We start from the raw sequence: 27,136 nt of genomic DNA, 5'->3' as shown, positions 1-27,136 counted from the left end.
GGAGAATTAAATTCAGCAAACTCAGACTAAAGGCACAAAACTGCCCTCTTCCATGCTGAATTGTACACATATCTACCCACCTGACAGATGCTGCAATGCCTTTTTTTTCCCCTTCAAAGGTTCAGGACAAATAGTTAGCCCACAGGATCTCAGTCTGCATGAGCTTCACTTCCCATGGCTTTGGGCTTGGCCTGAATTTTTTTTTCCTGCTAATTAGGTGAAACACTGGATGGGTGCACATTCTGTGCACTCTCAGTATTGCATTCTTTTTCAAAAAGGCAAAACCTCCAAACTACTCACATATGAAAGGAAACACCCCAACTGGATTTTTGTTTTCTTTTTCTAATATATGTATTTTAATTCAAAATAATACCTCCCCTCTGCTCCTGGCAGCTTTGAGTTACTTTTACATCAAGCACTGGCAACTGAGATCCTCCTTGGAAAATGTGACTCCCAGCAGAAAAAGAATAAATGTATTTAAGGATGGCACTTTTTCACTGATGCAGGCTTGAAATGGGGGAACATTGCTATAAAAAGCAACTGAACAGGCTGGTGAGTTTATACTTCCTTTGTTATTATTAAATGTAGTTATATTTTAAGAAGGTTGCAGTGTCTCTGACTCCACCAGCCTGCAGCAAAGACCCACTTAACGATGGCTGGAGATGAAAAGGATTCAAGTGCAGATCCCTCAAGCACTTTGCAGGCTTCTCTTAAATGTGTAGCCTGAGGAAATCTCCATCAGTGTGCAAGAGAAAAAAGGACACAAATTAATGAAGTGCCTCTGAAATGCCACTGACTTTCTTATATTTTTTTGACAAATAATTGAAGTGAAGGTAAAAAGCAGCTTATTTCTACCATCACCTCAGTGATCTGTCAGAATCATTCTGAACTGTGATGGTTCAAACCTCAAAAGACACTGACAGGCACCATGACAAGAAGGGGTTTTCCTCCCTCAGTTTGAAAGGGCAAAGAATGCTTCCTTGTATGAAGGACTGCATTTGCAGGAAGACTAGACACTTGCTTGGTAGCAGGAGAGTCAGTATATGTGCACACTTAGCCCCCTTTTCTGTCGTTGCTTGAATTTTCTAGGTAAATTCCCTCATGAGCAGGCTTGCAATGAGTGCTAGTGGCTGCCGGCCAGGGCTGCTGGGAGCTGGGGAAGGCTGGGGCCGTGCAGCTGGGGAGGAGAAATGGGCAACCACGCCAGGAGCAGGGGCTCCAGTCCAACAGCTTAAAAAAAAATCTTACCAAGAGACAGCGCTCTTGGACACTCAGAGAGAGGGCAGGGAGCAGGGAATACCCCTCTTCTGTTGACTTCTTGACTGTTCTTTACACTTCCTCTCCTCTGTCCCCAGTCTGCAAAACAGTGACTACAGGAAACATGACCATGCCACCCCATTGAAAAGTGCTTTGAAAGCTGGGTAGAGCCCTGCCCGATGTTTGCTCCAGCGCATCAGCCATGTTAGGGAGCTCAGGCTTATTCGCACCCCAGCATTTCAGGCACTTGCTTCATGAGCCCCTCCAAAGACACCCTCACCCAAGAGCTCTGAATCACCACCTGGACAAATAGGTCTCTCCCTGTCCTCCACAGAACAGCTGGCTGAGCTGGATGCCAAAGGCTCAGTGGCCTGGTTCACCCTGCAGCTTAAACCAGACTATACTGTGGCGGTATTTGTGTCAGCTATTCATATGCACTACTACTTTTGGAAGCCCTCCTGAAATCTATCATGTATTTGTGTTTTATTTTCATCAGCTCTGACTTCTATTCCCTGTTTGAGCCATTTAGAGCAAAGGCATAACTATACTACCAGAGTGACTGAAGGATGTTAGTGGCTTGGCTCAAAGCTCTTAGCTAGCAAGTTTGCTGGCAGGAGCCACTCAGGAAACTGAGCTGAGAAATGAGATCCACCTTCTAGTTGAAGTTCAGACTAATGAGGGGTCTCAGGAGCAGGAAGACCAGATTGGGACTTTTCTCTCCTCCTAGGAGGTGACATATAATCAGGGTGCCTGAGATCTCAAAATTTGTGGCAGAGTAGGATGAACTTGTCTGTAAGTACTAAACATCCCTGCTCAGGAAAGAAGAAAGACCACAGCTGTAGCTGCTGCTCATAACTCCCACTTGGATGTGTTGCAAGTTCCCTAGCTCCAAGGGTACCGAGGGATGCAACACGTGTAGGGACACTTAGGCTACAAATTCCTCACAAAACTCTGTCCAGGCTGCTTCCAGCTATTGGGATCCCTACCCAGAGAGAGGGCTGCTCAAACTCCAGCGTCTGAAGTGCATAAGCTGGCAGGAGGTACCTGTAGCTGCATGGTTTGTTCTGAAAGATGGGGGTGTGCCCATATCAGCATGTGCAGGCAGGCAGATTCTGCTAACATCACAGATTATGCAGTTATGCTTATTATACCATGTGTGTAGAAGCTGGATTTGTGAAATTTTTGATGGAGGCACAGGTGCTACTACACTGGGCACCTATACTGACCTTTGGAAGATCAAGACTCTCATTTAGCTGTATTTTGGTCTTTCCTCACCCACCACCAGAGAAGACAAAGGCCATTTCTCTGGCTGGCACCTTTGGCCAGGGTCTCTGCTCTCTCTACTGCTTTTCACTGGACGTCCCTTTCCTCTCACATCAAACATGAACAATTTTATGACTCTTTTCAAGGTAAGTGTTCTTGGTTTTTCTCCTCTACCCATCACCTCTTACTGAGTATCAAATTCTTTACTCTTTACTCCCATCTCTCCATACAGCACAATATAACCACCTTTATGCCATTTCAGTCAAGCACTTTCTTGACTTCCACACATCACTCTCAAAAGAAGCTCCTTCCAGTTTTCCACAAAGGTATTTTCTAATGCTCCTTCAAGTATTTCCTCGTAACACCTCTGACTTGTGCCAATACAAAAGGAATAGCCAGCACTCTAGCACCATCACACTGCTATTGTTTCTTTGCAGGATTCTATTTCCCCTGCGTTATCTTAAAAGAAAACCTTGCCAAAAGCAAAATAATAGTTTCCATTATCACTGTATATCCTGAAGTTCTGTAAGCAGACAAGAAAAGGACCCTCTTCCCCAAAACAAGTCTTCCATGCTACCACACACACTTGAGCATTAAAAATAGGAACTAGTAACCAGGATACTGGGTTTGACCTGTTATAGGAGGGGAGCGAATGTGCTGGACACCCCTGAATCTTGAGGGCACCCGAGCAGCTCTGTTCGCTGCACCATCATGAAGCAGCCATATTATTTATATACAATACATCATACTGCCAATCCATCTAAACAAGTGGGCAGCCATTAACTGAAACTAAAACTGAAACAGACTGAATAGCACTCACTGAGTAAAGCCTGGGGCCACATACTGTTCAGAGAGGATGCAAAATTATTGAATAGCTGCTCATCACAACAGTATGTGGCTGTGTAATTAAAGATGCAGCATAACTCATGCAAACATTAAGGTTACCCAGGGAACTGTGATTCTTGTATTTCCTAACTTCTGAGGGCTTGACTTCCATAACTGCTACATCCTATTAAAGTCGGTATCTGCATGTAATTTCCTGGATTTGCCCTCCTTCCCTCAATAAAAAACCCTCATGGGAAAAACTCACTAGGTTCCCTCTTGTGTTCTCATCTTGAAATATTCATGGGGACTTTTAGTAGCCCTGAAGCCCTTAGAGACTTCCAAAAGATATCTGCCATTATAGCTATCAGAAAAACAAAGTAACTGGGCAACTTGAACAAAAAGAAATTTACTAACCCTATTTATAAAAGTATTTTACTCTACATATCAAACTAAAGTGCTCTGTGTGGGAATGGCGTCGAAAGGTTTTGTTCCCTAAAAGCATCAAAAGGGATTTCTAAGCAGCAGAAGTGTGTGATGTGATGGACACAAGCTGTAGGTAGAGGAAGTGCAGGAGGCCAGCACTATCTGTCATCTGTTCTGCTGTTCTGTTGAAGCAACAGGGGAAATGCATTAAATAGAAATAAGGGGGGGGCAGAATTTGGGTAACAAATGAAACAGGAAATGGAATCTCCAGATTATCTACAAACCTTTAGCAACCATAATCATGGAAGCAAATTACAATCAAGACATGCCATACTCTACATTTCCTGGGGTGCTTTTTATGTGAATTTAGCATAAATCTAGCCATCAGCCTCAACAGCATGTCATGCTTGTTTTCAAAGCCAGGCTAAGGAACTTGTCCCAGTTGTGTTATTTTTCTCCAGTACTGGAATTAATTTACTTTTAAGTTCAGATGAATCAGATGATGAATTTTAACAAGCCAGTGTTCCCCCCAAGCAAAATGCAGAGCTCATAAACCCCCACTTATCCAGTAATCAGTTTTTATTTCTCCATGGTGAATAATTCCAAAGACAGACCATGAAGCATTATCTCAGTGTCAGCTGTATGCAGTAGGAGGAGAGGGCAGTCAAGAAGGAAAGGTCCAGCCCATGTGCCTTGGATGGACAGCTTGTGTCCATCGTTTCTAAAAAATCACTGCCCTTTGTCTCAAACTCACATGCTGCCAGATCACTTGGGTTATAGGTAAAGAAGTCCCTGTCGATAATTCCACAAGGCAAACCAAGTCTTGTCCAGAGTTCTGCCTCCTGTCTTTCCTGCTGCCACTCCCTTGTCTGCAACACGTTTATCCCATTTGCTCAGTGTGCAAACCATTTGCTCCAGCACATCCAGCTGCCAACATATCCATCACTGCCAACAGCTAAGAAGGAAACAAAGATCTCAGAAGGCTCCTTAAAGCTACCTCAGAGTCTAGACTGCTCTTGGTTTATCCCACAAATTGGTGAATGGTCCTGGGGAGAAGAGCACAGACATCTGAGAGGCTCTTTCATCTCACCAGCCCTTCCGCTTTTGTTGCAGAGGGGAAAAAAGAATGTCAAGGAGCCTTTCCTTCCCTTCACAACTTCTTCCCTTCTGTGCTATGCAGTGTAGACTGAACTGAAGGCAGAGGAAGTGTTTAGGACTGAACCCACTGCTGAGCACTCACTCGCTGCCAGTCTACTAGGATTCATTACTATCTTATGCCAGTATCTCTCACACTTCAAAACCCACAGAAGTTGCCCTGTCCCTTGGCACTCTCCCAGTAATCCACCTTTTTCTACTGTCTGGGAACCTACAGGACACAACACGCTATATCCACACAGAGAGTGAGAAGCACCCATTGTTTTCAACTAAAGGAGTTACTCCTTCAGTTTGAATAGCAATAGCCATAGGTTTGGTTTGGGGTTCAAACCCTGATCACAACACATCTAGGAGCTAGGACCTCCATTGGGCTGCAGAACTCCTGGAAAAATGGCCAAAATCCTTGTGCCACACTTAGATAAAACTGTCAGACAGAAGAGAGTGCACAATCCAAGAAAGCAGCTGTAGGAACAGCAAGCAATTGCCTCAGCCACAGCCCTGATGAAGAAACTGTACAGCCACTGTGGCAGATGCTGCATGAGCAGAGACAAAACAGATGACAAAGGTATATGTGTGCTGGGAGGGGGGAACTGAAAACAGAAGAGGGGTTAAGGAAAAAGTTAAAGCTTAAAAGAAGCAAGGGAATCTCCAGTAAGGAGCCATTATATTCCATTAATTCGAAGAGATCAGAGAGACCTCAAAGGACAAGTGCTACAAATATCTGGTCCTTTGTTTTAAAGCAATGTCTGTTCAATCAGTAACTGCGTATTTGGGCTCTGCCTGGCTATGCTGTTCATGCACCAGCAGGCACTCTGTCTCCATTGATCCCAGTCAAGTTTATAATCAGAGGGGTTGGAGCAATATAATGAAGTGAGCTTCCCCATGCTGAGCAGAAGCCTTTTTAGCACTTAGTGAAGGAGAATTCATCATACCAACTGCTCAGAACAGCCACTGCACTGTCCTCGCTGAATCCCTTTGTGCCTCCTCAGTCAGGCCACCTTTGAAACACGCTAAGTGGAAAAATCTGACTTCTAGTGGACAAAACACTAACAGCTCTAAATCTGAAACTAAAAAAGGAGTCCTTGTGAGTAATGAAAAGTCTGATCATCAAATTGTTCATAGTTAATTTGCAGTCAACATGATTTTGGTTGCTGTGTTTGACTGCATAACACCCAGCCCAACTGTGCCCTTCAAGAATTAGTGCACTACAAATAATGCATGACAACAGTACTCTGAGCTCAGTCCAGAAACAATATCTAGTTTCCTCTGCCTTGTGCAGGCAGCAAGCATGCCATAACTGTGCTGAACACTGGTGTTACTCACTGCGTAATCTCACATCACCACCTTTTCTGAAAATCAAGATGAGAACAGACCACTAAGCATGGCTATAAAGTTTTCCTTTTTAGTATACAAAATCTGTAAAAGTCTTTCTTTTTAATATTTAATCTACAAGAATATAGGAAATAGTAAAACCTAGTAATTTAGAATTTAGATATATTTTAAAAAATATCCATTTAAGGGGAACTAATCCTGAAAAAATTAATATTGGTAAGTAAAAGCAATATAATGTTCATCCAAAAAAGGCTAGAGAAACAGTTTGGAAACTCCTTGAATTTACTGGAGTCTAAAATTGAGAAAGGTGAATATGCAAGATTTGCGTTCTACAAGATTTGTGTACCTGTGTTCTATAATTTTTTCCTTCTAGTATCTTGACATATCTGAGAGATTCCCTTTCAATATCTGTTACAGCAATCTAATACATATCCTGGCTACTCCCTGTTCTCATTTTTGCATTCTCTGTTGTACTGTCATCACCTTGCTTCATGCTCAAGAATAAGACCAAGGACTAAATGTCAAAGTGAAGGAGAGTGGCAGTGATCTTATGAACCCCACTATACTGCAGAAATTTTATTTGCAGAGGTGCTAGCTACCAGCAACCTCTATTGACCTCTTCTAAATTGTGGGCATTCTCATGATGTCTGATATTCAGAAGCAAATAGAACAATCTAACTAATTCCAGATTACTATGTTCATATGTTATTATTTCAGATTACAGTTTTAAATAAAGAAGTTGAAAATGGAGCTGCCAATAGCTAACAGCTCTGCACTAAGTGCATGCCTATCTATCTACCTGTAACCAGCTTCCAAGAGTGCACAAAAAACCCACAGCTTGCCAGTTAGTTAAGGTCTTACTAGTTCTATCAAACCCCAACAGATGTATCTGTGGAGGAGGGCCAAAATCCATTAGATTTAGCAAGGGAGAAAAATTGGATGAAGAAACCCCTATCAAAGCATGTTTCACTATTTTAACTTGAGATATCTGGAAGATAAGTTCTGAAGTGAGAGTAAATTTAACATTCTACAGCAAGTAGAGTCTTCAGCTGAGATGAGCTCAGCATGAGACTACTACCTTGAGAAACAAACCCAAACATATCACTGCTCTGACACCCGCCATCTCACCAGCCACCTTTCCCTGCTTGCTACTCTAATTCTGCACCTTCATCCAGTAAGACATCACATTAGTGCTCTTTCATATATATTGCTGCTAATTAAATGACAGAAACATGTAATTTAGACTAGTGTTGAAGCTAAGTCAGATTTTGTCCTAAAGTAATGTAGCAGAATATTTGCAAACTCCTAGAAACACCAAGCATTACCAGAGGAATAGTTACAATGAAATCCTGCTGAGGAAATACTGCACTGTCACAACTGTAGAAGTGTTTCAGCACTGTATTTCCAGCTAATACAATTGCAGTAAAGATATACCAAAAAGCTCAGGCAAGACTAGCTAAAGCACTGGTCAGCAGGTTCTATGGTCCAAAAAATGTGTCCCATGAAAAGGCAACCCCACCCTCTATGCTGTTGGGTTGTTTGGTTTTTTCCTTGTTTCTGACTCAGGCAATACTTGCTAGTAAAGCTGCCGTTTTGCCTGCTGCATTGCAGAATTCCTGCTTTCTACCATTCCAGAAGATCTTATGCAGGCTCTAATAATCAAGCAGTTCTCTGTTATCAACAGTTATTTTATTGTTGTCAAAAGCTACAGAAAATATTGGGCAGCCAAATGCACAGACACATAAAAGCATCAGTAAGTGTAAACCCAGGTCAAAACTCCCCTCCTCAGGAAACAGGATGTACAGTGTTTTCCTGTGCATCTTTTAACCTCTTATCTCCACTGTGATCACATTCAATACTGTTGTCTGTTGTAAAGACTAGTTAGAGGAACTTCTGAATAGCTTCCACCGAGAGGAGAAATATTAACTGGTAGTGTTTCAATTTTCTTAGTTTGCATGAGAATAACAAAATTTACCTTGTCATAATAGTATCTGAGCGCTCGGCTCAGCTTGTCATAATTCATATTAGTTTTGTTTTTTCTGAGTCCCCACAGCTTAGCCACTTCTTCTGCCTTGAGTAGCTTGAATTCGCCATCATTAGACGTCCAGCAAATCAGGTGCTCATGTTTCTGGTCTAGCAGCAACTGCAAAAGGAACTGCCACAGTGTGATTGCACTCTCCATACCTACAAAGGACAAAGGAGAGCAACAGTGTGAAAAACATCTGGGAGCAAGTGTTCACCCAACACTCGTTTCAGTAATAAGCTCTGTGTAGGAGTCATCCTAGCTAATTGAGAAAAGGGAAGCTACTATATAATTTACAACCAAACATCCACAAAACCTACAGGTCTTCCACTCCTCTTTCAGTATTTTTTCCCACTGCTATTTTCAGAAGCAACACATAAAATAGAGGAAGTATTTAGAAAAGCACTGCCCACATAGTTCATGTGGTACAAGGTCATCTCCAGTTGGTGTCTTCCATTCAATGTATGCAATCACACTTCAAAGGAACATATGGGAGAAGGAGAAAGACTTGATGTAACTATCCACTGAAATGGGACTGAAAACCTGCTCTTTACTGTCATGGGCAGTATACTGAACTTGTTCAGGTATGTCACTGTGAAAAAGGGCCAGACGAGGGAAGACCAGAGCAGTTGCCTTTGATTAGAGGACCAGAAACCACACTCATTCCCCCCTCCCACCACACACACTTGTCTTCCCAGTATCATATAGCCTTTGCCTATTTTGTTTTTTCCAGGGCCTGAAATTACTCTTGCTGCTTCTGTTTGCCAATTCAAATAGCTCAAAAGATATTCTTTATTTGTCAGGAATGCTGAAAGTTCAGTACCCTTAAGCGCAGTAAAATAAGTGATATTTACCCTGAACCTCTCTCTAACAGGGACCTTTTATTATCATAGGTACCACTGAGAACTATATTGGAGGAATATTTTTAACAGTGCCTGAGTCTCACGTCTAAGGTTGTTTGAATATTTTTTTTCTCTGCTAACTGCCTGTGCTACTGAGCCCTTCCTAGAATAAACCTTTTGTTCAGGTACTGCAATAGAAGGATAAACTGAAGACTAGCTATATTCAAACTCAGCACGGGCATATACACAACTTAAAATCTGGGATCGTTATCACTGATAACAATTTATCATTTTAATGAAGATGCAGCTAAAACTGACCTTTTAAACTAGAGAAATAAAAAAATAAATTTTCACCCACTTTCAACACTCCTAACCTTTGCATGTTAACATTGGATCAAATAATTTTTTCTTGGCTTCTTCTGATTCTTAATTTGGACATGTTATGTTGCACAGATTTATTGCTGGTATTGCTGGGTTGACTATGGTGCTAATGGGGCTAATTATTACCTAACCTACCTCTCTGCATGTAACAATGGATATTTTTGTTTTTATCTAGACAAGCTCACGATTTTTGCTTATTTTGTTTACCAATACATTATTGTTTGTGCCCTAACAGATGACATGGACAGGATGCCAGGCTTGCTGCCTGACGCTTCCCTGGATGTGAGGACCACAAGAGGGCACAAGACTTCCAACTATCTACCATGGGGAACAAAACAGCAGGCGGCTGCAGGAACAGCTGCTTCTCCAGGTCTGCCCCAGCACAAAGGAAATCACGGTGCATAAGGTTCACTAGTATAAAGAAACATAAACTACATAAACTTCACTAGTGTAAAACAAGTTGATGATACTAAAGAACGCTGTCAATAGTTTTACAGAAAAACAGGATTTGGAGCTGTGTTTTGGTCCAAATAATTACTAACTACACTGGCCAAACAAGGGTTTGCAAAATTAATGATGGTTTTACTATCCCTGCAAAATCCTCAGTTCCCTAATTAACTGAGAATCCCGCCTGCATGACAAGGACAAAAACACCTATTCCTGATGCCCAGCTGTATGACAGAGTAACTACACAGCACCTCCAAGGGTCATTAGAGGACTCCCAGGACTGTTAGGGATCCTTGAAACAGAACTGCCTATATGGATGGTTTGGCACTTTCAAAGGTTTGCATTTGCTTCACTGCAATTCTATTCAAATATAATACAAATTATACAAATTTCATACAAATTCTTTTCCGCATAGTGTAAGGCAAGAAAAAAAAAGTATAGCTAGAATTAAATATATCTGAAAATTACTCACTTTACAGTCTTTAAAAGTTCCTTTAAACTATACCATCTGAGCAAGTATTAACCTCTTTCGCAGATGATTTATCTATAACTTCACAGATAATAAAGTGTCCCTATACACAGATACACATCATATATACTTTCTAATTAATATTTATAAATTTTGCAATTTACTTTGCTAAAAAAGTGTAGTTATATACAACCATATTCCTTCAAAATAATCCTAGTTTCTGTATATCATGTATTATGCAGTGATACCCTGCACAATCTCAGCTTGTATCATACCACACTTCCAAACAAGAAATCACAAACGGAACTTTTTTTGCCCTGGAAAATCATTAGTAACTTATAAATATCTTTCTTCAAAATTTCATTAAATTGTGTACAGGTGTTCCATGCTACAAAGACCTGCCAGTAGAATTTCAGCTGAGGAAAATAAAGATGGAAGAGAATTATAGAAGCACCAATACAAACTTCAGCACTATATCATTAACCAAAACAGTATAATGCCTCAGAGACACAACTCTCTCATCCAGATCTTAAACTACACCTTCCTTCAAATGATCAGCAATTGTGGCTCTTGAGAGAGTTTAGGTGGAACTGAACTCAAAGGGAAGAGCATTTTGCTGCAGCCTCTTCCATCCTCTGCCTAAGTTCACCTCTGCCTAAGAACACTCATAGGGTAACTACAGATAACTTTGTACTACACTTTCTATTACGAGCCTTCTTTTTTGATGCTTATCATTTGTTAAATGTAAACAGTTTGGGATTCGATTTTATCTACTGAACATGGGCCTCAAGGTGACTCAGCCATAGGCATAATGTAAAATGCATGAACAGCACAAGCCTGGGCGAGAGCATCCTACTGGACTACTCACACCACAAATCACGTCCTGGTGAGTAAGGAGATGTGACTTCCATCAGGTTATTACATAAAAGGTTACTGCCGCCTTTTTCACAGTGGTTCATTTCTTCAGCCATCTGAGATGCACACATAATCTCTGGGGGTCACTTCAGGTGCTGGATCAAGGGCAGATGGCTGTGGTGGGATTAGATTTAGGCAGCTCCTCACCACCCTGCTTGCCTTACCATCAACTCTCCCAAGTGAATGGCTCTGAATGGGCTTTATAAAGGACTTGTGTACCTCTGAATTCAGCATCGATGTGCTTAGTTGGTATATGCATAAATCTTCTACTGGGTATGACCTAAGTCTGCCCCTACAGAAATGAGATTAAAACAGCTCAGTGCCGCATTGTGCTTCATCCCTCCATCTGCCACCGAGTTCCTGCATAAAGCTTCCCATATTGCTGGTATAGCAACTATATGTATGATTCCTACATGAGGCAAATCATGCTAATTACATTTTCAGCTGATTATTAATTGTATGGTCCTTCTCTTCTAAGCACCAAACTTGAGGTGTTCAGGTCTGAGTTGCACTGAATATTCACAGCTGCAAATTTAACACAAGCCTTGTGTTAACCATATATGGTGAAGTAAAACCTCAAATTCCTTAAATTCTGTAAACTGGTGTTAATCTTTGCATCTCATTTCCATTCTGTAAAATGTGATTTGCAGGGGAATAGTTATAGCAGGATGCTCTGCCTGGAATGGGGTAAAACAAATAGAACAATGCCCTGTTTGCAAATCTGTTAGTGGTGAATGGAGAGGGGTGCTTCATGCTGCTTTTGGTGTTGAATAATGCTGAAACCAGACAACTTACCTAAAGCTGCTGAGATGACACGGCTGGCCTGGAGACATCTGATCACTTTGTACTATAAAAGTCCAGTCATACCTTTTAAGAGTAGGGTTTTCCTTCTTGGAGTGTGTGTCTCTTGAGTGGGGATGCCCCTCAAGGTTACTCCTTGAGGCAGAGCAAAAGAGAATTGCCCACAATTGTTGGTATGAGTGAGTAACTTAATAATTGGTTTTTGCCAGCTTTAATATAATCGCTTCAATATTGCTTCAAAATAGTGCACTATACTAGTAGTTATAGCTTCTATACTGTGTAGTAAATAATCCTGATTTAAGATCTTTTTGCCTAACTAGTAACATAATATATAATTTATTTTTCTATAACTATATCTAGTATAAAGGTTTAATTACACCTATATGATCCTCTAGAAATAAACTGTTGACAAAGTCTGGGGCTGAGACTGGATCCAGCCATACCTAGACTCTGAGGAGTTTAGAAAGCAAAGGGGTCCTTTCTGCACCCTGTGACTCAGCAGGAGGGCTTCTCTCATAAACTTTGCCTGAAGCTCCCATTCTGTCTATGACCAATTCCCATTCTTCCTGTGACAACAGAAAAAATCTAAGATTCTGCGGTGACAGGATTTTTTTACTGACGCAAAACATTTCATTTCCAGTCAGGTCAATAAAAATATTAACCTGTCTTTCTCTACAGGCACCCTTTTGGGTTCCACAACATATTAACTATCCTCTTGGGAGGACAGCATGGCCACACAGTGTACTAAGGCTTAACTTGTGCCTCATTTGAGTGGTGGAGCAAAGGAATCACATGACAGATGTATTAGAAGACATGAAATTTAACCAAAAATCTGGTACCTGTATTAAAAGTCATTATACATTATGACTGAGAGGAGTTGGAAATCTTCAGAAAACACTGAGTTTCATTTATGTATTCTCTAATTCTTTTAAATTTTTACTGACTCAAAGGGAATTCAGTGTCTTGCCTTAGTTTGACAGAAAGGGGTGTTAGGATGTGGTCACTTCCTACAGTGACCACATTTCATTCAACTCTTTATTAATACTAAATGGTAATAATAATAATAATTCCTGTTACTTCTGTGCTCAGTACAAGATTGAAGGCAGGGCAATAAATAATACATGGAACCACACACTGAATTACATGGATTAGAAGAAAAATAGTTTTATATAAGCCCTTATTTAGATAGTGACACCCATCAACGGTACAGAATGGCAAAGGCAACCTATGGTAGAAACATATATTCTGTGTCATGGAAAGCCTAATCAAAATTCATGTAGACAAAAAAGTCAATTTTTTAATCCATTTTAACTTTGACACATCTGATTTTGCAATCTTACCATTTTTTAAAATACTTACACAATGCCTTTGACAGCCTAAGATGTTTTCTAAGCCATGAAACAAAATTTGACCTGACCTAGATAGCCTCGTAATTTTACTTTTTGATCAGTTCCATTGATCCACCACTGATGCAAATAATCACAGGCACAGTTAGAAGGAATTACATTTGGAAATGCTGTGTTAGACAGCAAAACAATATTTCAGGACTGAGTTTTCTGAAAATCCATTTCTCATGCGGCTGTGACAGTACACTAACACCATCTGCATTAACAATTTACATTCCTTCCAGTGTGCTTCCCCCCATAAAGCCTATCAACTGCATGATCAGTGTGATACTACATGCTCTCCACACCCCAAATTTTAAGTCCAGGACTGATGCCAGAAGGAGGCAATGCAGGATATTTGTGCTGATAATACTGCTCCTATTTATTTCAACCAAACTGAGGTACTAACAAAAATGCCTAAACTTGGAGCGGCAGCCAAGTTAACACCACAAGCTCCTCCTGAAGAGGATAACAGAAAAGGACAGAGACATCCATAGCAAGTGTTCCATCTGAGAGGATGCTCCTGTAAAGGGGGTACCCAAATTCCTCATTTCAGCAAGGGGCTTACATGCCAAACACTGTCTCTCCCTTTAGTGCATGGAGACTGCCCTCTCCCAACATGAACAAACATTATGAAAACATTACATAAGTTACACTAGAAATAGTTAAGACACAAGAATGCATGTGCTGATGAGCCGCTATAATTTTTGTTTTTACCAAGACAATACATATGAAATTACATATGAAAAAATGTCAGTCAGTGAAGTGGCATTAAGGTCCAAAAATACAGTCATTAACCTGCTGTGCAAAATAAAGCAAATAAGCAGGCCACCTTAAATCCAGGCAGTGGAAAACCAGGAGGCTCAGAGACAAATCTAGCTAAATAAAAAGCTCAGTATTAAGAAAGATTTATGGCATGAACTGTGAGATAAGCAGGATAGTCTTTGAGGCATTAAGTTTTGTAGGACTCTTGCTCAAGAAAAGCTAGATGAAAAGGGCAAAAAGCTGGAAAGCAGCTCTGTAGCATTCACGACTTCTGCAGAGGTCCTTAGCTTCCATACAACTACGTTACATCTGTAATATAGTTCTGTTCTCACACAAAGTCCAGGTTTCCTACTTGGATTCTTTCTCCCACTCTATGCTAGCTCCCCCATAGCCTTTCTAAAATAAAGAGGTGTACTGCTGATCCCAGATAATCAACATGAACAAGTTCTGAGGGCTAAAACTAGGAATCCGTCAGGCATTAAGATCAAAAACAGCCCCTTTTGCTTTAGAGGGTCTGCAGAGGAACAGCATCTGGAAGTCTGAGCTACAAACCACGTCATGGGACTTGGAGCAGAGGAGGGACAGCTGAGTGGGACAAACTGTCTGAGGAACTCAGCAGCTGAAAAAAAAAACCCGCTGGAGATCAATTAAATCAAGAAGACATAAAAGGTGTTAGCCAGCATTATGCCCTATAGGTAGTCACAGAGAGATGGTGATCAGACACGTACATGAAAGGGATTAAGAGGCTGAGTCAGGGCAGGGAAATTTATTTCCCTTAGCATATGAAGAAACTGCTGATTCCTTCTGTAGCCAAAGCAGCTGCAAAAGACTCAGCTCCTTTTTGTATGCCCCATCACAGCAGGCACACACCTTCACGTACATTTCCTTTACAAGCACGTGTGCTTTTGCAAGCACACAGCATTTCTCAGTAACAGACACCTCTTTTTACCACTTCAACTACTCTGGAAAACGTGTGTATACTTTTTGAAAGTCCATGTACTGGTTTTGTATCCTAATTCTGTCCAGCACGTTTCTCTGGGCAGCGTGACGCGCGGCATTGTTAAATTTCTCATTCACGTTAGCATTCAGCTTCCTTTATTTCTGCAGGTTGCAGCCAGGAAACTGGAAAATGGGCCACAGGAAACCTGGCCTCCTACATCTGTCCCAGTTTGTAATAGCAGCTCTGGTTTTATTTTTCTAAGTGTCTCAGGTTCATTTTAACCCTTGAGAGGACTACTGCAATAACATGTGCAAGAATGTGACTGTTCTGACATTATTTTTTTTAACCATCATTTCTCAGTACTAGAAATAGAGATTTTTGCTTAACTAAATGCACGTAAAATTATATTAATACTTAGAAAATAAACAGTTATGTGAGTTTTTTAAAAAACTCATGTTGGAAATCACCAAAACAATTCCGTTCCATAATAACAAATATCAAACAGTTTATATGGAATAAGGTAGTCTCTATATACATTCTAAACATAGTTCTACAGTCTGTATGAAAAGTTGAACAGCTTATAAATCCTCTAGGACAATTTTTCTTTCCATAAAAAATTGAAGCACGTTGGTTTTGCATTTAATTACAGAAGCAAAAGAGTAGCAATCAAGAAAAGAAACTTTCCTAAAATAATCAAAAAATCTGTCAGCCATAACATTTTTCACTGAAAATTCATCCGTATAACAGTGAATATATCATGAGAGGTTAAAGACAATTGCCAAATCTGCCCAAGTGTTTGCTCAGAAACATTTGAATGAACAAGGCAAAAGGCTGAGTCAGTCCTAACACTTTATTTCTCAACAGAGATGCTTCAAGGGTGATAAATAGGATGTGGTTGGTGAAGACTTAGTGATTCTGCCAGAAAGGAGGAAAAACAAATATCCATTTGTTTACTCAAAGTTTTCAAATACGCATCAAAGGAGATCTTACTGCTAATTTAATTGAGGTTGAAAAAATAAGCTCACAACTAAATGTGTAAATATACCTCATTTCATTTGATGCAGAACTTTCTCTGGTAAAGGTAGTAAATCAAACTAGTGGTGTAACCCATACCCAGGACACTTCAGAGAACCGACTATATGTATGATACAGAATGCCGGTAATTTTTCCACATCCAGCAACCAGGACATTTCCTGTCAGAGCATCCTCCAAGTCCTTCCATTGTGTTGAAACTGCAAAAACTTTCTAAATCAGGACTTCCTCCTATTATATTTTAGAGGCGTCTTTCTGGGAAATGCAGATTCAAGTGGAAAAAAAAAAAAAAAAGGAATTCCTGCAGCACCACCCAGTGGAAACATTAGAAAAAGCTACAGGGGTGCCCCAGCAAAAAAGTTCCAATTTACTGCAAAATTACAGTAATATTGCCACACAAAGCTGGACTGGTTTAAGGATGTGCCAAAAAAGCAGAGAGGATTTTGCCAGCCAATGTACTTAAAAGAGCCACGTGAGGTATGCCTACTCTGCCACTCCTGCATATTAGTCTTCTCTTAACTTTAAATTCTAATTTAAAAGATTATTTACAGTAAAAATCTACAAGGTCTCCTTCTCAAGCAAGAATACCCACTGTTATGGCCCAGCACATTTAAAAAAATAAACAGCCTCCCATGGTTAAGAGCAACATAAAAGAGACAGCAGCAAGATCTAGCAAAATATTAAGGAATTACATCAAGTTCCACTGCAGAAAAGAAAGCCTTCACACACATGTCCAGTAATGCTTTCAGTAGGTACATTTGGTAATAAAATGTCTGCAGTTTTTAATTGTTTTAATTAAGTCAAAGAAAGCAGGAGGCAGATGTCCAAAGGAAGAAAGTTCTGCAACCTTTAAATTAATACAACAAAGGACTGGTTGCCTGCCAAGCAGAGGTGTGATCACTGCCTTTAAAACACGAGTATACTCACATTCTCTGTAAGGATGCACTTCAAGAAACAGTTTTAATCCCACTGGAGTGACAGCCCTTAGCAGGAGGGAATATGGCTACTTGCTTCCCTGTGAAAGGCTTAAAAATAACCTGCTCAATTATTTCTAAAGTGAGCTGTAAACAAAACTACAGAAATCCGTAATGGCTCCAACTGTTCACCTTGGGACAGACATAAAATGAATGCAGACTCTTCGCACTGCTTTCTGTCTGCTCATGTGGCGCACATCTGTGGCATGCTGGCAACACGCTATGCTGCAATCCAAGGGACTCCTGCTTTCAAAGCCAGCCTTATATGTTTATTTTTCCCATATGACTTTCTCTTACATTTTTGTCGGCATCAATAGGACACAGGTCATGACTACTTGACTGTCTTGTATAAAATTTCTGACGGTCCCAGAGCTAAAGAGGGCAGAGGTTACAACCTCCAGGAACAGTGGCCATTCTGAAAGTTTACTTGACATATCAAGTGATGATTACTCTCAAATGTAAATGCTTTTTCCTTATATGAACTCCCTTCTTTAATTGAAATATTAAAATTTTCAATTTTGTGACAGCAGACTGAATGCTTTGTAACTTATGCTAGTGGCCCTAATATTTTAAATGGTGTATTAATACTATCTGCTGTCTCAAATGTTGCTTTAATATGAAATTTGAATTTCATATTCAAATGTTTAAACTAATCTTCCCCTTGCCACTGATTTTTCCTAGACCAAAACTCAGATAAACACAAAGGCCCTTTTTTATACTGTGAGCAGAAAGGAACCTGGCCAAAAGGACAGGAAAGAGTCTTCGGAGTTCTGTTCAGACAAACCAAGGGGGCTGGCAATTTTCATGAGACCTGAAGCACAGCAAGATCATCACAGCTTAGACTGGCAGTCAGAGCTTTCCTTACGATGTACATTGCTGAATTTTCGGAATTTGCTGGATTAGCAAAATGAGCCATTAAACTACTAAATAACATACCGGCTTACCTGTATATTGCCATGTTGCAAGGAGTCAGTCATAGCATTACACCGAAAATGGTGTAACACAGTTCAGCGGATGGTAACCTACATATATAGAGTCATTTTACCTGGACAGTTTGTTCACAAAACATTAGTGCTATTGCAGTAGTTCTTGGAGCACGAGCCAGAGTGTAAGTTCTTTAGTCCTAAAAAATGAGCAACTAATCACAGCACTAGTCAAGGTCTGTATTTTTCACTTTAAATGCTGCTATTATCTCATAGTAAAAACCTAAATTAAGAATCACTGTTACATGTAAAAATCTCAAAGGTCTGCTATTCTTCTTTCTCAGCGCTAATCAAAGTTCTGATATGTGTGTTTATCATGCACTGGCTAAACGAAAATCCAATTAAAAGATTCTTACCTTCAGACATTATTCACTTGCCTACTACACCAGCAAGAACCTGCAGGTCACACCTACACATTTCCCCTAACATCGTTCATTAAATATGGGAATATCCAACAAAATGTACCATAGAATACATGAGATTTCAGCCAACAGAAGATCTGGCTGCTACTCTCCTGTACTGTCTGTGTCCTGTGTGCTTAAATATGCTGCTGCAAACTATGGATGAGAGACAAATGGGACACTATTTCAAAGATTACAGAAAACTTTGCTGTATACAAAATGCTCCCTCTCCTCAACTTGGATGAGACTGCACAGTCAGTATTATTGCACCCTACTTCCAGGGAATCAATCTAGCCTTGATACTGCTCTGTTTGGAATAGTTTTCATCACAGAATTTCAGCACTGAAGCAGCAGTACTGAAGGAGTGCTGCAGTCATTCTGATTACAGAATCACAGAATCAATCAGGTTGGAAAAGACCTCTAAGATCATCAAGTCCAGCCCATGACCCAAGGCCACCTGTCAACTAGACCATGGCATTAAGTGCCACATGCAGTCTCTTCTTAAATACCTCCAGGGACTGTGATTCCACCACCTCCCTGGGCAGCCCATTCCAATGTCTGATCACTCTGTAAAGAATTTCTTTCTAATGTCTAACCTAAACCTCCCCTGGCAGAGCTTAAGATGGTGCCCTCTTGTCCTACTGCTGGTTGCCTGGGAGAAGAGACCAACCCCCATCTGGCTACAACCTCCTTTCAGGTAGTTGTAGAGAGTGATGAGGTCTCCCCTGAGCCTCCTCTTCTCCAGGCTAAACAGCCCCAGCTCCCTCAGCCTCTCCTCATAGGGCCTGTGCTCGAGTCCCTTCACCAGCATTGCCTTGCTTTGGATACTCCCCAGTGTCCTTCCTAAACATCCTTTCTATACCAGCCCTATTCTACACTCACAGTTTGCCAAACTAACCACACATGCCAGTTGCTCTGAGTCTGCTCTGAGTCACTGGACTTCACAGAGGTCTCTATCTAAAATCTGAACATACATTCCCATCTCAGCTATGTTAGTGTAGCATGGAAGAAATTCTCTGAAGGTAGTCAACTTTCTCCAGATTTCGCTAACTGAGCTGCAATAGGAATTTGTTCTAACTTTCTAAATGCTTTTTAAAGATTGTTTCTTCTCATGAATTACTGTTAATTGCTGGGAAGAGATAATGGTGGTACTTTAGTCTATAAACTTTTTGTGCTGTATTGTGACTTGATACAGCAAGGGCCTCTCAAACATTACCACAATATAAACATTTAAAAACAAAAGCAGTCATTAGCATCCTTTTCAAAAAGCTTAAACTGAAATCCGTTTGATCAATTTTCATCCAAAAAAACAAACAACAACAACAACAAAAAGAAGAAATATACAGATATACAGTAAAGAGGTGCTGTCACCACATTAGAGATAAATGGCTGCAGAATAGAAATCTGTTTTCCAGATGAACTATCAGCTGTGTTGCAAAATGAGGATGGGAAACTTACAGGAGGACATTTGATTAAAAACATTTAGATTCTTTAGATGAAGTATATAATCCCAGTCTACTCTCTTTTGTACAACTGTGGAAGCGTGTCTTACACAACATCTTTGCTGGTTCATTAATGTTTTCAGAAAAAGACCCATCTTGTAAAATTGTATTAATGGGACTTAATTCTTAGGTTAGTGCCTAGAAAGTTTTTACTTATTTAGAATGATTGTTAAGAATCATAAAAATTACAAATGATTCATTACATAATTTAATGACAGCTAAAACTAAAAGACAGTGTGTAAGACGCAAGTTTTCCTCTCACAGTAGTTCAAATGATCTTCAAGTTAGGATTCAAAAGGTAAGAAAATTGTATACTTTAAAGCTCAAAAAACTAAGACAGGGTTTTTGCATGAGAGCCAAAAAACATTAATATGTAGTAAACTAGTATTTGCAAAGATCATTCAAGTTATATTCTGAGTCTTCATATAATGAGTAGTAAATTGGCAAGCAGAGACACAGATGTGTGAAATGACTCCTGAAATGGGTCTGGGAGAAGCCACAGAATTGGTAGTATTGTTCAGACAGTATATCCTGATACTGCAAAATGTAAAGTAAAGCTATGGAAGACTAGGAGGACCCTTGCAAGAGCAAGCAAAAGCTACTCCAATGCCTTAGTTACATTGAGCATGCAGTTGGTCTCAGTGCATTAACAGAAGTGCTGACACACTCAAAAGTAAATACATGCCTAAGTGCTTTAAAAGATCAAAACAAAGTGTGTAGCTTCCTACAGAAATTCTTCTCCTGAAGATCCTGAGCTGTATCTAACTGCTCAGATGTAGACAGATCATGTTATAGTCTTCAGAAACCTTTCTTTACATTGATTTTGATTGGTATTTATCTTAAAAAAAGTTTATCGGTGTCATCACACAGGTGAGCAGTTTTCAACACATGTCCATGCCCACAGGGGTCAATGGACCTTTCTCCTGAAGGCAAGGCAGAAGCACCACAGCACTACAACAGTAGGCACAACTGCTCAGAAATAATTATGGATCCACAGATACAAAAAGGACAAACCCTGCTACTCTTGGTAAACACAGCAATGCCACTTAAGCAGCCCAAAATCAAGGTGCTGGAAACTGTAACTCCATAAGAGTAAAAAATGTATCATTTCATTACCTGCCTAGGCCATGGCAAAATTTGGCCTCTGATGTTCTTAACTGCAATATAAAATATTACTTAAATATTTAGTTGTTCAGCACAATATGAGACACTGCCCATGAATTACATTGACTAAGTAGATCAACAGCTCCAGTGTATTTTTTTAGTACTGCAAAAAACTGCCACAGTATTCATACAATATTAGAAATGCAGAAAGACTATACACTTATTAAGTGGCAGGTAGTGCCTCTGTAATATTTTCATATTAATGCTTATGGCAGGTGTTTTCTTTAGTTCTTGCATTTATAAAAGCAGCATGTGTCCTTCAAAGAGCTTTTGAATTAAAATCCACTCTTAACAGCAAACCCTTAAGAACCTGAATTCTGATAAAATTACTGACATATAAAACCACAATGACTTAAAGTAAGTTTTAAGGACAAAGATGAATTTCTTCTTGTGAAGTGCACAGATGAGAGCTACTTTGTGCTTCATCTGCTTTGTTTCCATCCATGCAGCCTTGTATTTTGTGGTGTGATGAGCTGGACTTCCTGTGCCTACACCTTGACATTCCCCTCAAAATCGTGACTAAATCTTTAATCATTCATTATTCAACAAAATACTTCAACATGAGAACAGACATATTCTGTCTTTCAAGAGCTCTCAACAGCCTCCAGATACTCGTTGATTCATTTAACAAGCCACAGACAAAGTAAACATCTGCCTAATGATTCAAGACTATGAGATTCCCTATTGTGGGAAACACTGAGAAAGCCACGGTGAATCAATCCCGGGATATACAGCGCAACAGGACTTTCACAGGCCCGTCAGTGACAGCCTGTGGCATGAACCATTGGGTGGGGCTACTAGAGATAGACAGCAGCTCAAAACCAACAGTACTCTTTGAAACTGGCCCAGGCTAACTGTCCTATAATCAGTGTCACAGCTCCAAAATTGACTCCAGCAACAGCATGCTGCGCATTGGACCCACCTCCACCAGAAGAAAACCAGGGACTGATAAATCACCTCAACTGCACAAGTGAGTCCAACCTGCCATGCCTTTATGAGAAGTAGTAGCTAATTTATCAGTTCTTCGCTCTCTTAGATTATTTAGCACTGTGACAGAGAACCACTCACGGAGATAATGGTAACTACGTGAGCTTACAAAGTTTACATGGTGTCACCAAGACACATTAGCTAAAATACTTTTTCATAAACACATGCATCACAAATAACCGTGTGTTGGTGCTTCCACTCTTATCCTGTGCTCCTTTATCCTTAGTAGCCCAACGTCTGTTTATTTTGGCACCTATTTCTTTCTTCTGAAGTAACATGTTGTCATGTCATTGCATTTCCAAGGCTAAGATTTGTATTTTCTATACAGCTGATGGACCTCTCTGTCCATTTTATGTATACCAACCTTCCCACACTTAAACATATGAGCCTCAGAGCAAGCAACAAGCTCCAGGCACCTTGGTGAACCTGCAAATTGACTTTCATTCTGTGCTGAGTCCTTCAGAACCAGTTTTTGGTCAGTATTTGTGATCACTTGATTAATAACACCTGCCTCTAAGGATACCTCTGTCATAAGAATGCCTTCAACCCAAGAAGGGCATTACAACGAGTAGATAAAATTTACATAATTGGACTTTCTGCACAGCAAAGAGGGAATACCTCAGTCTTTGGAGTGAAACATTTGATTTCTTTTCATGATTGAAGTTTAATAAAGTAACATTAAGTAACAGGAGCAAAGAACCACTGTGAATCAGTAAGCAGTGAGAACTGCTAATGAATAAAACAAAATACATTTTTGTTTCTACATATTAAAGTGTCCATGTGCATAGTATTATAAACAGTTACAAGGAAAGCTGTAGCTGAGTTTCTTCCCTGAGACCGTGTTGCTTATTTCAGATGTTGCATCCAGGTAGAGTCAGCGATATCAGAAAGGATATAAACCTGAAGATTTTTTTCTTTTTAGGACAACTCGCAGAGGTGATTTGAAAAATCAAGATGTAAGCAAAGATGATAGTATCTGAACACTTAACAGACAATATATATTCTTCTCATACACTTTTATGCTTTGTAAATTAAAAGAAGTAAAGAATAAAATCATACTTACAGTAAAAACACCTTTAATACTTTTTTATTATTTGAGTGGAAACTATTATGCATTATATGATATTTGGATTTTTTTTTCTATTTCAAACAGAACCGTTGTTGTTTTTTTTAACACATCTACAGATTACTTCTCATTCAGTCTTTCAAATTTACAGAACACACAACCATAATACTATTACTACATTTGTTTTTCTATAGGACATCAAGATGTTTTAGACTTAAATTGAGTGAACATAAAATATGAAACTTGTGTGGATAGACTACATATATATATATGTACGTATGTATGTGTGTGTGTGCTTCATGTAGATGGCACACTGAAATTCCAGCAATATTTAATGCAGTAAGTGGACAATTAAATATTGATATTTCGAAGAGAGATAATAAGAGCTAGGAAACACTCTTCAGTAAGAGGTTTATTATTGTACATCACACTAATTGTTCTATAATATATTCAAAAGACTTTTGATCATTATGCCCAGTAATGCACCTCTTTCTCTAAAATTTAGAATTTTACAAAAGAAATAAACCTACAAAACTGAAAAAATTCTCTTGCTTCATGATAACTGCATTTGATTGAAACAGATCAGGCATTTTCTGGTTTGTACACTATTCTAAAAATTCTTCACTGCCTGGCTAGAAAATCAAGAGGCATGTGTGTCTGGAGATTGTGTCACTAATCCACTAATAAAAGTCCTCTGTAAAGTGATGTTAATGAAGAACTTTTCTGTGCCACTTGGACATAGGAAGTACAGGAAACACTGAAGATCCTCAAAAGTAAACACCTGGTATACTGCAAGTACTACTTCTTTGCATAATATTTGCTAGTTTAATGCTATCACATGATAATTCAATTAAGTAGCTAAGTGTTATTTCCTGTTACATGCCATTTTATTCACATTTATTGACATTTCCTTTAGCTAAAACCCACTTGCAAGCAAGAATCCATTTTCTTTGTTTGCTCCAGGCTTTTTTTTTTTCTGCAAAAAGTTTGGTGGGGCATGGCAAAAATCTTTCTAATTCTGAACATGGACTTCTTTCATGACGGCTGTGAAAATAAATCATCATGAAATAATTACACAAACCACTAAATTAAAAGTGGTACGTACAAAATCACTTGAAAATTAGACATGTAAAGCACCAACACAGGAAGGCTATGTGAGTGAATACGCTTTTCAAATATGCCCATCACCTCAGTATCTTGGCTCAAAAGTCTTTTAATCTTGCAGTTACATACAACTGTCACAGATGGATAGAACATGTTTCTCATAACACAGCCTTCTGCATACCCCATTTATGTGCTTCACCCCATGGAAATATTTATGGATAAATTACATTAATCCAAAATAATTGAAAAGTCTATATGAACAAAATACGAGATAAACCACGACTTTCTGCTAGAAATTAAATGTAACCATTGACTTTTGAAGTTGGAGTCCTCATGACCGAAAAGATGCTGCATTGTATAAAATTGTCTTAGCACTACAAACGTAAGTAAATAAAGATGTAACTTGTCTCCCTTTCAACTGCAACGTTAGAAAGGCTGACAGGGCTTCACAAAACCCTCCTGTGTTAGGGAACGGAAACTCCTAATGAGATTAGTTGGTGTGTGTGCAGACATTACTTAGCCATGACTAAATGGGCTCTCTTCCTGCAGCCAGTGGAAAATTCAGGGAACTTTTTCCCCCTGCAGCATCAGAGTCCCTCTAACCTTCAGTAAAGCCAGATCCAACAACAACTCTCCACTTTCTCTCCCTTTCTCTCTGTCTCTATTTTTTCCTTCCCTCACAAACATTTTTTTGTTTTTTTTTTTTTTTCTTTTCAGTTGGTCGTGGAAACTATCCACGTCGGCCAAGGGGGTCTAGGGGCAGGAGGTGGCTAAGGAAAGCCGAGGGGGGAAGGGCCGGGGAGAAGGCAGAAGACTACAAAGGAAACTGTAAAAAGGAGCAAATACATAAACCTGAGAGGGAGAAAACCACAGAGTTTCTTTGTGAGCTGCAGTGACTCATTTTCAAGATGTTGTCTGCTGCCAGTTTCAAACCGGAAGCGCATGGCAATTAGTCTTGCTGTTTCCAGACAAGCCAGAAACTCTCCCGACACTTTTTTTTTTTTTCCCTTTTTAAAGCCCCTTCTGCAGTTTCTGCAGGGGCCTTCCCTTCCCTCCCCCCACGCCCTCCCCGGCCCCGCTCGGCCTCGCAGCGCCGCCGGGGACCCCGCGGCGCCCCCGCCGCCGTGACAGGCACCCTGGCGGCCCCCGCCGCCCCAGCGCCGTTACCGGGGAGCTGCCGGGACGGGGCAGTCCCGCGGCACCGCCGGCCGGGCACGGCCGGGGAGGGGGGCACGGTATGACCCGGCACCGCCGAGGGGCTGCGGGGCGGCGCGGACTCCCGGGGCTCCCCCAGACCCGCGGCGCCCCCCTCCCGGCCCTGCCCCTCCTCACACCCCGGGCCCTTCTCCCGCGCCCCCCCTCCCCGCCCCCCATACGCTCCGTCCTCTCACCTTCACCCGCAGCTCCCGGGGGGCGGCAGGGCCCCCGGGGCAACTTTCCACTGGGGCGGGGGGCCCCCGAGGCGGCGGGAGCCTCCTCCGGCGTCCCGCCCCGCCGACCGCCGCCCCCTGCCCCGTTACCGCCGCTGTGGCCGGGCCCGACCCCGGGGCAGGACCCCTGGGCTCCCCGGCTCCGAGCGGGGCTCCGAGCCCCCTCCCCGCGCTGCTCCCGGCGCTGCTCACCTCCAGCCCGCGGTGTGCCCCGCGGTGTCCCCGCCGCGCTCCCACCAGCGAGCGGGGCGCCGGCCCCCGCAGCAGCCGCCGGCTCCCCCTTCCCCTCCCCGCAGCCCCCCGAAACTTTGCGGGAGCCGGGGCGGGCGCAGCAGCACTTGTACCTACCCAGCGGCTGAGGGACTTTTCCGCTCTCTCCTGGTAGTTTAGAGGGAGCTGGGTAAAATCCCCCGGTTCTCCATGCTGACAGTCTTCTGCAGACGCTCTGTTGTTCTAGTAATGAGATCCTGATTTTTTTCCCCTTTTTTCTCTCTCTCTTTTTTTTGTCCCTTGGGCCGGTGCGTGTGTGTGTGTGTGTGTGTGTGTGTGTGAGCGCCTGCCCGTGTGAGGGAGCGAGCAGGAAGCCGGGGCAGTCAGACAGCGGCCCGGCTCACTTCCTCTCCCGCACTATTCCCCGGGCGGTTTGCAGTCTGTGTAAACAGCCTTTTCCTCCCCGCGCCCCTCGCTCTGGCCGTCGATGTGCAGCATGGCTGTAACACAAGACACACGCATAGTAACACGGGCAGCGGTAACTCCGCCGGCTCGCAGGGAGCTCCACGGCTCCCCCGACCGCCACCTCTTCCTGTGCTACACCCCTGGGAGGAGCTTCCCGCCGGCCGCCCCAGCTGCTTGGGACAAAACGGACCCGCATTTCCCCGGTGGACACCGGAGGGATGCTTCGGAACCCCTTACGAGGCACTGGCCCCTGGAGAGACAGTCACCTTTTCCCACCGTGCTGGAGCTGAGGTCACGGTGGAGGGGAGCATCTAGTTGGAGTCATTGGGGTCTGAGGGGTTGGGGGAGTGCAGTAGCTCACTGGATGCACTGACCGTTTTCCGAGCTGGACCTCACATAGATAGCAAAGTACATGAGCAGTGCAATATGGCCAACACCTTAAATTGAGGGAAATAACATTAAAAGTCACAAGGCACTCAAATCATAGAATCATAGAATGGTTGGGGTTGGAAGGGACTTTTAAGGTCATCCTGTCCCACCCCCTTGCAATAAGCACAGACATCTTCAACTAGATTTGGTTGCTCAGAGCCCTGTC

General features: G+C 41.4%; 1 protein-coding gene across 1 annotated transcript in view; it reads right to left on the bottom strand.

Moving 5' to 3' along the window:
• ELK3 (ELK3, ETS transcription factor) overlaps positions 1 to 26,669 on the bottom strand; it is a 38,259-nt gene extending 11,590 nt beyond the window's left edge. The window contains exons 1-2 of the mRNA XM_017804537.1: positions 26,215 to 26,669; positions 8,231 to 8,439 (exon numbers count right to left, since the gene is read on the bottom strand). Coding sequence (XP_017660026.1) covers positions 8,231 to 8,437 — 207 coding nt within the window. The 5' untranslated portion in view covers positions 8,438 to 8,439; positions 26,215 to 26,669. The remainder of the gene's footprint in view (positions 1 to 8,230; positions 8,440 to 26,214) is intronic.
• Positions 26,670 to 27,136: the final 467 nt, after the last annotated feature.

The sequence above is a fragment of the Lepidothrix coronata genome, unplaced genomic scaffold (genome assembly GCF_001604755.1).
Source record: "Lepidothrix coronata isolate B3197 unplaced genomic scaffold, Lepidothrix_coronata-1.0 Scaffold9, whole genome shotgun sequence".
NCBI classification, from domain to species: Eukaryota; Metazoa; Chordata; class Aves; order Passeriformes; family Pipridae; genus Lepidothrix; species Lepidothrix coronata.
Note: the sequence above shows the minus strand (reverse complement) of the source record. Positions and strands in the feature narration are given on the sequence as shown.